The sequence below is a fragment of the Heptranchias perlo genome, chromosome 17, assembly GCF_035084215.1.
Source record: "Heptranchias perlo isolate sHepPer1 chromosome 17, sHepPer1.hap1, whole genome shotgun sequence".
NCBI classification, from domain to species: Eukaryota; Metazoa; Chordata; class Chondrichthyes; order Hexanchiformes; family Hexanchidae; genus Heptranchias; species Heptranchias perlo.
This window is the reverse complement of record NC_090341.1, coordinates 5130974-5145209: the sequence shown is the minus strand read 5'-3', so window position 1 is coordinate 5145209 and position 14236 is coordinate 5130974. Positions and strand designations below refer to the sequence as shown.

The 14236-nt window shown below is 45.3% G+C and overlaps 1 protein-coding gene across 1 annotated transcript in view; it reads left to right on the top strand.

The window, feature by feature from the left end:
* Positions 1 to 14236, top strand: part of abtb1 (ankyrin repeat and BTB (POZ) domain containing 1) — a 56573-nt gene that overhangs the window by 22172 nt on the left and 20165 nt on the right. The window contains exons 4-7 of the mRNA XM_067998400.1: positions 5667 to 5811; positions 9102 to 9261; positions 10458 to 10503; positions 12527 to 12643. Coding sequence (XP_067854501.1) covers positions 5667 to 5811; positions 9102 to 9261; positions 10458 to 10503; positions 12527 to 12643 — 468 coding nt within the window. The remainder of the gene's footprint in view (positions 1 to 5666; positions 5812 to 9101; positions 9262 to 10457; positions 10504 to 12526; positions 12644 to 14236) is intronic.

The window sequence follows — 14236 nt, the reverse complement described above, 5'->3', positions numbered from 1 at the left end:
CCCACATAGAGCAGGAAGAGCATAACACGGGGCTGGGCTGTCCTGACATGACTTACCCTTTAACTAATTAATTCAAATTAAATGAATCCCACCAATTTCACTTCAATTAAAAGGTATACTCAAGGGCCCTTGCTGAACAGCAGTCCCCCACGACACAACAGAGACCCGAGAATCCACAAACTCTAACCTTAGACAAATTCAGCAGGAAAATACTCACCAGCCAATCACTTACCTCTTCCTTGGTGACGTCCCACTTGGATTACTTTTTGCTTCTTATTTATCTTAGGTCCAGGAGTTAAGTCCCTGAAAACAAAATATAAAATCGAACCTACCCTTTAAATTCCCTCTATCCCCCAAAAGGTTAGAGGGGGTGGGAGTCACTACTAGTGTAGTGTCTCGGGTTTAGCAACCGCTCCACCTATATACGGGTACCAATGATTTGGCCCCGCCCCCTGCCTTTGAAAAAGCCCGCGAAGCTCTTTCCCCGCTGGGGAAAAAGACTCACGTAGGTGAGTTTAATTACTCACCTCAGGCCTCCGCTGCTCCCTTTATCGACTCGCCGCCGCTCCAACCAGGTCCGCTCCTCCTTCCCCGCTGCCGACCGCTCTGTGGGAGAGAGAAAGAAAGGCTCCTCCTCCGCCGCTGTCAACGCTGGTCTCTTAATTTTACATTGGCCCATAGTGCAAAACTGTTTCTAATTCAGCAAGATTGCCAATTTCATGCTAAAAGAGGCCAGAAGGTGACTGGTGCAAGACGTGCCAGCATTTCACACTGGTGCAGTAGGGGGTTGCTCATCTGAAGCTGGGTCTGAGGGACATTGTCAGGGATGAGTAGGGTGAGCTTTATTCTGAATCGAACCCTGCTGTACCTCGATTTTTCTCTTGGTGTTGGTTCTTTTCCTCCTAATGTCCTGCACTTGAAATGCAAGTTGTTGTCCTACCTGACCTGAGAGTGCTTGCCACTGAAACTGGATGCCTGAAATGGAAAGTTTAGCACTAATATCTCGCCACCTGTTGATTACAAAATTCACATTTAAATAAATGTTAAAGTAAAATTTTTTTGCAAAATACCCAGCTTGTATGTTGAGTGTAATGTAGAATCTGCAATCATTTTGCCCTGCTCGGAGAAAAGAAAGGAAGACTTGCATTTATATAACGCCTTTCATGACCCAAAGCGCTTCATAGCCATTGAAGTATTTTTGAAGTGTAGTCACTACTGTAATGTAGGAAACATGGCAGCCAATTTGTGCACAGCAAGGTCCCTCAAACAGTAATGTGATAATGACCAGAATTTTTTTTTTATTCGTGATGTTGACTGACTGATAAATATTGGCCGGGACACCATGGAGAACTTCCCTGCTCTTCTTCAAAATAATGTCATAGGATCTTTTACTTTCACCTGAGAGGGCAGACAGGGCCTTGGTTTAACGTCTTATTTTAAGATGACACCTCTGACAGTGCAGATCTCCCTCGGTAAAGCACTGGAGTGTCAGCCCAGATTTTGTGCTACAGTCTCTGGAGTAGGACTTGAACCCAAAACCTTCTGACTCAGAGAAGAGTGCGCTACCCACTGAGCCACGGCTAATACTGTGGCTTCACGGCTGAGAAGTGTTGTACAGTAGTAAACATGAGCTCAATTGTACTCCAACCCTGATTTCTGTAATCATATTTAACAGTGAGCTAGAGGTACCTTATTCAGTTCTTCCTTTTGCCCCTCATTAACTGGCACATGATTTCTATTCCATTCAATGAGGAAAGGCACATGAGGATCAATAAATGACTGTGGTGGGACTATGGGATTCAAAATTTGTTGTTCTGACAAGTGGGCCTCGGAACCACATTATTGGTAACAGTGCTATGAGACAGCTTAGTGATGGAGTAACACTAGCAAAGACACTCAAAAGTAAATTAAATTTAATAGAAATTCCCCAGAATGTGTCTAGGCAGGGGAAACTGACTTACTGCCATTTTTTTGTATTTTTTTTCGCCTTGTTGGTGGAGAAATATACGATAATGACCAAATATACCAAGCCCAGTCGACCCTGCAAAGTCCTCCTCACTAACATCTGGGGAATTGTGCCAAAATTGGGAGAGCTGTCCCATAGACTAGTCAAGCAACAGCCTGACATAGCCATATTCACAGAATCATACCTTTCAGCCAACGTCCCAGACTCTTCCATCATCATCCCTGGGTATGTCCTGTCCCATCGGCAGGACAGACCGACCAGAGGTGGCAGTGCAGTGATGTACAGTCAGGAGGGAGTTGCCCTGGGAGTCCTCAACATTGACTCTGGACCCCATGAAATCTCATGGCATCAGGCCAAACATGGGCAAGGAAACCTCCTGCTGATTACCACCTACCGCCCTCCCTCAGCTGATGAATCAGTCCTCCTCCTTGTTGAACACCACTTGGAAGAAGCACTGAGGGTAGCAAGAGCACAGAATGTACTCCGGGTGGGGGACTTCAATGTCCATCACCAAGAGTGGCTCGGTAGCACCACTACTGACCGAGCTGGCAGAGTCCTGAAGGACATAGCTGCTAGACTGGGCCTGCGGCAGGTGGTGAGCGAACCAACACGAGGGAAAAACTTACTTGACCTCGTCCTCACCAATCTACCTGTCGCATATGCATCTGTCCATGACAGTATTGGTAGGAGTGACCACTTCACAGTCCTCGTGGAGACGAAGTCCCGTCTTCGCAGTGAGGACACCATCCAACGTGTTGTGTGGCACTACCACCGTGCTAAATGGGATAGATTCAGAACAGATCTAGCAGCTCAAAACTGGACATCCATGCGGCAGCAGAATTGTATTCCAGCACAATCCGTAGCCTCATGTTCTGGCATATTCCTCACTCTACCATTACCAACAAGCCAGGGGATCAACCCTGGTTCAATGAGGAGTGTAGAAGAGCATGCCAGGAGCAGCACCAGGCGTACCTAAAAATGAGGTGCCAACCTGGTGAAGCTACAACTCAGGACTACATGCATGCTAAACAGCGGAAGCAACATGCTATAGACAGAGCTAAGCGATTCCACAACCAACGGATCAGATCGAAGCTCTGCAGTCCTGCCACATCCAGTCATGAATGGTGGTGGACAATTAAACAACTAACGGGAGGAGGAGGCTCTGTAAACATCACCATCCTCAATGATGGCGGAGTCCAGTACGTGCGTACAAAAGACAAGGCTGAAGCGTTTGCAACTATCTTCAGCCAGAAGTGCCGAGTGAATGATCCATCTCGGCCTCCTCCCAATGTCTCCACCATCACAGAAGCCAGTCTTCAGCCAATTCGATTCACTCCACGTGATATCAAGAAACAGCTGAGTGCACTAGATACAGCAAAGGCTATGGGCCCCGACAACATCCCGGCTGTAGTGCTGAAGACTTGTGCTCCAAAACTAGCTGCGCCTCTAGCCAAGCTGTTCCAGGACAGCTACAACACTGGCATCTACCTGACAATGTGGAAAATTACCCAGGTATGTCCTGTCCACACAAAGCAGGACAAATCCAATCCGGCCAATTACCGCCCATCAGTCTACTCTCAATCATCAGCAAAGTGATGGAAGGTGTCATCAACAGTGCTATCAAGCAGCACTTACTCACCAATAACCTGCTTACCGATGCTCAGTTTGGGTTCCGCCAGGAACACTCTGCTCCAGAGCTCATTACAGCCTTGGTCCAAACGTGGACAAAAGTGCTGAATTCCAGAGGTGAGGTGAGAGTGACTGCCCTTGACATCAAGGCAGCATTTGAGTGAGTGTGGCACCAAGGAGCCCTAGTAAAATTGAAGTCAATGGGAATCAGGGTGGAAACTCTCCAGTGGCTGGAGTCATACCTAGCACAAAGGAAGATGGTGGTGGTTGTTGGAGGCCAATCATCTCAGCCCCAGGACGTTGCTGCAGGAGTTCCTCAGGGCATTGTCCTAGGCCCAACCATCTTCAGCTGCTTCGTCAATGACCTTCCCTCCATCATAAGGTCAGAAATGGGGATGTTTGCTGTTGATTGCACAGTGTTCAGTTCCATTCGCAACCCCTCAAATAATGAAGCAGTCCGAGCCCGCATGCAACAAGATCTGGATAACATCCAAGCTTGGGCTGTTAAGTGGCAAGTAACATTCGTGCCACACAAGTGCCAGGCAATGACCATCTCCAACAAGAGAGAGTCCAACCACCTCCCCTTGACATTCAATGGCATTACCATCGCCGAATCCCCCACCATCAACATCCTGGGGGTCACCATTGACCAGAAACCTAACTGGACCAGCCATATAAATACTGTGGCTACAAGAGCAGGTCAGAGGCTGGGTATTCTGTGGCGAGTGACTCACCTCCTGACTCCCCAATACCTTTCCACCATCTACAAGGCACAAGTCAGGAGTGTGATGGAATACTCTCCACTTGCCTGGATGAGTGCAGCTCCAACAACACTCAAGAAGCTCGACACCATCCAGGACAAGCAGCCCACTTGATTGGCACCCCATCCACCACCCTAAACACTCACTCCCTTCACCACCGGCGCACAGTGGCTGCAGTGTGTACCATCCACAGGATGTACTGCAGCAACTCGCCAAGGTTTCTTTGACAGCACCTTCCAAACCCGTGACCTCTACCACTAGAAGGACAAGAGCAGCAGGCACATGGGAACAACACCACCTGCACGTTCCCCTCCAAGTCACACACTATCCCGACTTGGAAATATATCGCCGTTCCTTCATCGTCGCTGGGTCAAAATCCTGGAACTCCATTCCTAACAGCACTGTGGGAGAACCTTCACCACATGGACTGCAGCAGTTCAAGAAGGTGGCTCACCACCACCTTCTCAAGGGCATTTAGGGATGAGCAATAAATGCCGGCCTCGCCAGCGACGCCCACATCCCATGAACGAATTTAAAAAAAAATGACCTCACTGAATGGCAGAACAGGCTTGAGGAGTAAATGGCCTACTCCTGTTCCTATGTTCTCTAGTCTTTCCACATAACTGAAGTCTTTCATCCATGGCACCACTCTAGTCAATCTCGTCTGCACCCTCTCTAGTTGTGATGTATCCTCTGTTTCGGCACTTCCTGTTCTGTGACTCAAACAATAAGCTAAACCACTGTATGGGAAACGAAGCCAAAGAATGTTGAAATGTATGTACAAACATTGAGCTTGAGCCGGAGTGGTGTTATTTTATGTAAGAAAAGCTGCGTTTCCTGCAAGATGCAGTACTCATGTTATGTAAAAGTAATTTCCCTGCACTGTGCAGCAGTCGTGTGAAAGTTGGGTTTAATTTTTTGTTAAAGTGCAAGTTATTGTCGTCTTTTCATCGAGTTATGGGGGGTGGGGGGCGCCCAGAGATTATGTAACTGGCAAGGAGTCAAGACCTTCAAGGGAGGGGCGAAAAAACTAAATCTTAAGAAAAAGTTGTTCATAGTGACACACTTGCTTACTTTGATAAAGTTCTGCAGTGGTGAGGGCGTGCAGCACTCACTAGACGACATTTAGCAAAAAGGTAATAGTTTCACACTCGAATATTAATTTAATAAAGCAGACTAATCTTGTTGATTGGTTGTCGTTAATTCTAGTGTTTTAAATTGTTGTTTATTTTCCTCCCCATTGATCAGTGACTCTGAGCCAATTATTCCTCAGGCTCGATCTCCTCGAACTGAAATCTGTTGTGTTACAGGAGCAAAATGTGAAGCCAACACATTTGATGGGGAGCGCTGCTTATACGGTGCCCTGAATGATTCCATTCGGAGGCTGCTGAAGGACTACAAGCAGATCACTTCCAAGTGTATGCGGAGAGATTATTATGATGACTTTCTGCAAAGGTAGGAAATCAGCAATAAGTTACATTTCTGACACACTAATTAATTATGTACAAACTCAGCCACTTTATAGGGTGGTCACAGGGGAGGCAAAAGCATGGTTAACGAGGAAGGTCTTGAAGAGGGTTTTATGCATCACCCTCCCCCCCCCCCCCCCCACCCCCCCAGACCACAGAAACAGGCCGTTTGGCCCAACTGGTCGATGCCAATGTTTATGCTCCACATGAGCCTCCTCCCACCCTTCTTCATCTAAACCCATCAACATATCCTTCAATCCTTTCTCTTTCTCCCTCATGTGTTTTATCTAGCTTCCCCTTAAATGCATCTATGCTAGTCACCTCAACTACTCCTTGTGGTAGCGAGTTCCATGTTCTAACCATTCACTGGTTTAAGAAGTTTCTCCTGAATTCCGTATTGGATTTATTAGTGACTATCTTGTATTTACGGCCCCTAGTTCTGGTCTCCCCCGACAAGTGGAAACATCTACCATATCAAACCCATTCATAATCTTAAAGGCCTCTATCAGGTCACCCCCTCAGTCTTTTCTTTCCTAGAGAAAAGAGCCCCAGCCTAAGAACATAAGAAATAGGAACAGCAGTAGGCCATACTGCCCCTCGAGCCTGCTCCGCCATTCATTAAGGTCATGGCTGATCATTTACCTCAACTGCACTTTCCCACCCTATCCCCCATATCCCTTGCTTCCCTTAATGTCCAAAAATCTATCGATCTCAGTCTCTAATATACTCAACGACTGAGCATCCACAACCCTATGGGGTAGAGAATTCCAAAGATTTACAACCCTCTGAATGAAGAAATCTTTCCTCATCTCAGTCCTAAATGGCCGCCCCCTTATCTTGAGACTACTACCCCTAGTTCTAGACTCTCTAGCCAGGGGAAATAGCTTCTCGGCATCTACTCTTTCAAGCCCTCTAAGAATTTTATACATTTCAATGAGATCACCTTTCAGTCTTCTAAATTCCAGAGAATATAGCCTGTTCGATCTTTCCTGATAGCCATAACCTCTCAATTCTGGTATCATCCTAGTAAATCTTCTTTGCATCTTCTCCAGTTCATCTATATCCTTTTTAATCTCCTGGGAGAGGCAAAAAAAACACCGCAGTATCTCCTTATTTGGCTTGGCATCCATTTTTTGTTTGCACCTCTGTGAAGTGCCTTGCGGCGTTTTTCTACGTTTTATGTAAATACGAGTTATATAGGAAAATGCGGCATCCATTTTGTGAACAGCAGGAATAGTAACAGTAACAATAAGGGCACAACACAGCAAAATGATTTATCAAAAGTATATGAACTGTGTGAGTAAGGTCTCTGGCTGTAGGCTGACCATTCATATATATCATTTAAGAAGCCATTGCTACCACTAGAATTGCTTGGTGTTAATTGTCGTCTGATTCCGCTCCTGTGAAACACCTTGGGACGTTCTTACTTTGTTCAAGGCACTGTATAAATGCAAGTTGCTGCTGTTGAATGAGGCTCACCCAAGATCTGGGCTGGTGTGCTCTACAAGGGGAGAAATAAATCGCTGCCATCTCCTTGCAGCAAAACTTCCCGAACCGCAGCAGGACCGAACAAGGGCAAGGGCAAGTGCAAGGTGAATTGACAACCTATTGTGGGAAGGGAGGGGACAAGTTATAAGTCTCCAGCTTCATAGAATTACATAAAACTTGCAACACGGAAACAGTTAATTTGTTCCAACCAGTCCAGGTTGGTGTTTATCTTCCACGTGAACAGGAGTCGTAACCCTTTGTGCCCACTCTAGTCCCATATCATATTTAGGTATTGGCCATGGCTCAGTGGGTAGCACTCTCACCTCTGAGTCAGAAGTTTGTGGATTCAAGTCCCACTCCAGAGACTTGAGCACATAATCCAGGCTGACACTCCCAGTGCAGAACTGAGGGAGTGTTGCACTGTTGGAGGTGCCGTCTTTCGGATGAGGTGTTAAACAAACCGCGGCCCCGTCTGCCCTTTCAGGTGGGCATAAAAGATCCCGTGACACTATTTCGAAGAAGAGCAGGGGAGTTCTTCCTGGTGTCCTGGCCAATATTTATCCCTCAACCAACATCACTAAAACAGATTATCTGATCATTATCACATTGCTGTTTGTGGGACCTTGCTGTGTGCAAATTGGCTGCCACGGTGTCTACACTTCAAAGTACTTCATTGGCTGTAAAGCGCTTTGGGACTTCATTGGCTGCAAAGCGCCCTGAGGGCGTGAAAGGCTCTATATAAATGCAAGTCTTTTTTTCTTTGATTTTAAATTGTTTTATTGTAACTTTGGCCTGGGGAATCAGATTCTATGGCCGTATACACAAGGTAGATAGCTACAGTATAATCAGAACCCAACATTCATAAATTACCCTCAAAGAAGATTGTGATGCATGATAATGTTTGATAATTAATTGCAATAAATAATCTTGTCTATAAGACTGTATCAAAGTAGAGCTCCATGAGCATTGCTAATTGGTCTGTCCTAACCAATGGTAGTATCCACACAAACCAGTCACATCCAGGGAATCTATACCGGACAGGGCAGCCGTACTGCTCAGCACTTCCCAGCCTACCCGAGCTCCTCTTGCTTCATGGCTCGCATGTGCCATATCTGTTGTCCAGCCCATCTGCGTTATCCATGAGCAATGCCAAATGTGATCCATAAGAGGGGAATGGGCTGATGGAAATGGGTTAATCACCATCCTTTCGCCCCTGGGACCCATGTTCAGATTCAGCCCAGATTGATGGGATTGAAGTCTGCTTTTGCCTAAATGATGCGCTTCAAAAGTAATTAATTGGCTGTGAAGCGTTTTGGGACTTCCCGAAGTTGCAAAAGGCACTGTATAAATGCAAGATGTTCTTCATCCTTATTTCTGCTGGCTATCAATGCCCTTTGCACAATGTGTTTGGGCTGTCTCTACCCATTTCCTAGTGGCCACGGGGCAGTTAACTGTCCTTAATTTGGCTTTAATTGGCATCATTGCTTAGACAGCCGCAAGGATGGTTCGGTGTTAGAAAAAGATGTCACATTGGTACAATAGGAGTGTTCTTGGGGGCAAAGCACGTTGTTGGGGCAGAGTGGAGGGTGCTTTTCCTTCCATCTGGCTGCACTTCACTGACCTGGGAGTAATTGATGGTGACACCGAGGTGCTTCAAAAGAATTCCATTTCCCAACACTGACACCCTTTACCATGATAAGGACACAAGAGACGAACGTGACTTGTTGCAGATATCGTGGCATTTTAATTTAACTGAAATGACTTCTCTATTTCCGTTTTCTTGAGCAGGTTATTGGAACAAGGTTATTACAATGACGTTTCGTTCCTGGTTCACGGAGAGACGTTCAGAGCGCATCGCTGTGTGCTGAATGCACGCTCGACGTATTTTGCAGAAATGTTTCAGACAAAGTGGAAGGGAAAGAAAGCAATAGCCCTCAAGCACCCGCTGGTAAGGTGTACACCAGAACAATAGAATTTTACAGCAGTGAAGGAGGCCATTTGGCCCATTGCACATGTCCCATTCCCCAATAATTTTATTACTTTTTCAAATATTTTTCCCCTTCCCTTTTAAAAGCTGTTGCTGATTCCGTTCCCACTGCTATTTCTGGTAGGGCGTTCATTCCATCCAATTGCTTAATAGAAATCCTCCTAGCCTCTCCCTTCATTCTTTTGGGGATGATCTTAATTATATGCGCCTGGCATTTCCACGGGGCTGCTCCGATCTCCCGCAGTACCTTGAGTGGATTCCCCCAGATAAAAGGTCGTTTAAGCCGGATCTCCAGGCTTACGGCCCAGAGATCAGGAGAACATCATGAGGTACCGCGTCTTCTCTGGTTATCAGTCGGTGGAAATAGCTTTTCCTAATTTTATCTCTCCCATGTTTGCCTTCTAATCAAAAGAGAGTGATTGTCGCTTGTCATAGCTAAAGTCTCTCAGCCCTGATATAATTCCAGTGAATCTCTTCTGTACCCCCTTCAAGGCCTTGACATTATTCCTAAAGCAGGGAGCCCAAAACTGGACACAATATTCTAATGGCAGCCCAACCAATTATATGCATGGGTTTAGCATTATCTCTCTGCATCCCTATTTACAAATCCCAGGATCCCATGTGCTTTTTAAACAGCCTCTCACTTGTGTATCTGAACTCCTATGTCTTTCTACTTGTCTACTTCTTTTACAGTTTTACTTTCACTTTTTCACTTACACTTGGAGACTGAGAGGGATCAGGATCCCTTTTCCCTGACGTCTGACTTTTTTTCTTTTTGTCATTGTACTCGTTAACCAGTACAAACCCAAATACAGGTTTGAACGAGTTACGGGTGCATTTTGCACCTCCTCTCCCCACTTTGCTCACCTAAAGTTGCTGGGGAATAATTATGGGTGCTGGCTGCCCTCTGGTGGCTGTATTTCACATGCAAGGCTAAACTTTTGAGTGTCGTTAAGCTGTTCAACCATAAGTGCCGCCACAGCTGTGGGGGGATAAAACTTTGAACTTCGAAATGTTTAAGAATGATCTTTTTCAGTAGCATTTATGATAACAATAGAATTTATTTATGATTGACAGAATAATTCTGTCACGGTACCAAAGTTCAAGTGCATGGTCTATTTCATGGTGTATACTTTCTTCCCCCCCACGTTTCACAGATTAACCCAATGGCTTTCAGGGCAATTCTGCAGTATTTCTATACAGGTATGTAACGCGCTGCCTCATCTGTTACATATTTGGAGAAATTGGAATAAATAGGTGTTAGCTGTGGCTCAGTAGGTAGCACTCTCACCTCTGAGTCAGAAGGTCGTGGGTTCAAGTCCCCACTCCAGAGACTTGAGAACAAAATCCAGGCTGATACTCCCAGTGCAGTACTGAGAGAGTGCTGCACTGTCGGAGGTGCCATCTTTCGGATGGGACGTTAAACCGAGGACCCGTCTGCCCTCTCAGGTGGACGTATAAGATCCCATGGCACTATTCGAAGAAGAGCAGGAGAGTTTTCCCGGGTGTCCAGGCCAATATTTATCCCTCAACTAACATCACTAAAACCGATTATCTGGTCATTATCACATTGCTGTTTGTGGGAGCTTGCTCTGTGCAAATTGGCTGTGTTTCTCACAGTGATTACACTTCAGTACTAGTTAGTACTTAATTGTTGTGAAAGGTGCTATAGAAATGCAAGTCTTTCTTTACTTCATATGTAGCTTTAGAAAGTGGTAGGAAAAGGTTTTCCACAGAATGACAGGAATTTAGTACAAGAGGGCCAATCAGCCCATTGTGTCTGTACTAGCTCCCCTACTGAAGCTATCTAGTCTTGTCCCAGTTCCCTTCTCTTTCCCTGTACCCTTTAGTATTTTTCTCCTTCGAGCGTTTATCTGTCTTGCATGTTGTTATTGACTCTGCCTAAGCAACCATTTGTGCTTTTGTTGTCTTTTATTTCAGTAGCGCTGGTGTCATCCAAGAGGCCATTCTTCATTGTTACCCAATCTGTTGATATTACATAGAATCCTACAGCACAGAAGGACGCCATTCGGCCCATCGTGCCTGTGCCGGCTCTTTGAAAGAGCTATCCAAGAGCTTTCCCCATAGACCTGCAAATGTTTCCTTTTAAGTATTTATCCAATTCCCTTTTGAAAGTTACTATTGAATCTGCTTCCACCGCCCTTTCAGGCAACGCATTCCAGATCATAACAGCTTGCTACATAAACAGTTTCTCCGTATCAACTCTGTCAAAACCCCTCAATTTTGAACACCTGTATTAAATCTCTCCTTATCCTTCTCTGCTGTAAGGAGAACAATCCCAGCTTCATATCTGAAGTCCCTCATCCCTGGTAAAATTCTGGTAAATCTCCTCTGCACCCTCTCCAACACCTCGACATCCTTCCTGAAGTGTGATGCCCAGAATTGGATAAATACTCTAGCTGAAGTCTCACCAGCAATTTATAAAGGTCTACCATAACTTCCTTGCTTTATAAAGCCAAGGATCCAGTATGCTTTTTTAACAGCTTTATAAATTTGCCCTGCCACTTTTAAAGATTTGTGTATGTGAACCCCCAGGTCTCTCTCTGTTCTTGCACTCCCTTTAAAATTGTACCATTTAGTGTATATTGCCTCTCCTCATATTTCCTTTGAAAATGCATCACTTCACACTTCTCAGCATTAAATTTCATCTGCTATGTGTCTGCCCATTTCATCAGTCTGTCTATGTTCTCCTGAAATATGCTTCCACCTCCTGACTGTTTACTACATTTCCAAGCTTTGTGTCACCTGCAAACTTTCAAATAATGCCTCCTATACCAAGTTAATATATATATCAAAGAGCAGTGGCCCTAATATTGACCCCTGAGGGACACCACCGTATACTTCCATCCAGTCTGAGAAACAACTGTTCACCACTACTCTCTGCTTTCTGTCTCGCAACCAATTTCATATCCACGCTGCCACTGTCCCTTTAATCCCATGGGCTTCAATTTTGTTAACCAGTCTATTATGAGGCTCTTTATCAAATGCCTTTTGAAAGTCCCTTTGCACAACATCAACTACACGACTTTCATCAACCCTCTCCGTTATTTAATCGAAGAACTCAATCAAGTTTGTCACACATGATTTGCCATTAACAATTCCGTGTTGGCTGTCAATTATTAACCCATGGTCAAGTGCCAATTAATCTGGTCCCTCACATAAGGAGAGACTTTATTTATTTTCATGGTTATTTCTGTTTCTGCAGGCCGCCTAGATATTGAAGTGGAAAATGTTGAAGATTTTAAAATCTTAGCAAAGCAGTGCAAGTTGGAAGAGCTCATCAGTGAACTGGAAAGCAAATGCAAAAAAGTGTATGAGTTTGGTAAGTTTTTACGGTGCTATCTTTCCTAACTTACTGAATTTCTGAAAATAACATTCTGTTTTCTTCGATCATCCCTTACTCTTCCCTTCGTAGCCTCTTGGGTTACCCAACCTAAAAAGAAGAAAAGAAAAGAAAGACTTGCATTTATATAGCGCCTTTCACGACCTCCGGACGTCCCGAAGCGCTTTACAGCCAATGAAGTACTTCTGAAGTGTAGTCATTGTTGTAATGTAGGGAAACGCAGCAGCCAGTTTGCGCACAGCAAGATCCCACAAACAGCAATGTGACAATCACCAGATAACCTGTTGTTAGTGATGTTGGTTAAGGGATAAATATTGGCCAGGATACCAGGTAGAACTTCCCAGCTCCTCTTCTGGCTTGCTGACACTCATTGTCTAGGCTCACACATGAATGTGAAAGGGAAGAAGTGAAAAATAAAATGCCTCCAAGTGAAAGATAAAAAGCTTCCACTGTCTGAGGCTGAACCAGACCGTTTGCAACCTTGGCGTCCTATTTGACCTTGAGATGAGCTTCCAAGCACAAATCCGCTCCATCACCAAGACCACCTACTTCCACCTCCGTAACATCGCCCGTCTCCACCCCTGCCTCAACTCATCTACAGCTGAAACCCTCATCCCTGCCTTTGTTACCTTCAGACTGGACTATTCCAATGGTCTCCTGGCTGGTCTCCCATCTTCCACCCCCCATGAACTTGAGCTCATCCAAAACTTTGCTGCCCATATCCTAACTCTGCCAATTCCCATTGTCCCATCATCCCTATACTCCCTGACCTACATTGACTCCCAGTCTAGGAACGCCTTGATTTTAAAATTCTCATCCTTGTTTTCATATCCCTCTTGTGGCCTCGCCCCTCCCTATCTCTGTTACCTCCTCCAGCGCTACAATCCTCCCAGATCTCCGCGCTCCTCCAATTCTGGATTCTTGCGCATCCCCGATTTTAATCGCTCCAACATTGGCGGCCGTGCCTTTAGCTGCCTAGGCCCTAAGCTCTGGAATTCCCTCCCTAAACCTCTCTGCCACTCTACTTCTCTCTCCTCCTTTAAGACACTCCTTTAAAATGTATCCCTTTGACCAAGCTTTTGGTCACCTGTCCTAATATCTCCTTATGTAGCTTGGTGTGAAATTTTGTTTGATAACACTCCTGTGAAGCGCCTTGGGACATTTTATTACGTTAAAGGCGCTATATAAATGCAAGTTGTTGTTATTTGAAGAGTCATTCATGAAGTTCAAACCTTTCGCTATTGTCTGGTCTAGAATCACATTTCTAACTCATCGTCTGTGCGGACGTGAAGCACAGATGAGGGCAACTCTTAGGAATGCTGCGGACACACCAGCGCACAGTGACAAGGCCTTGGTCTGCACCTGGGCTTCCCCACACAGCAAGCTCTTGCTCTCAGTCATGTCACTATTGGCAGTGGTCAAATGGAGACCAGGCATTTTTCCATAGGAAGAGAGAGGAGCAAAAAACTCTAGTTTTATTAAAAAGTTCTAATTGTTTTCGGCCCTTTTCACTTGCTGGAATCACCTCACCTTCTGATAGCATTTGTTTGCTGCCTTTTGCTGAAGAGCAAG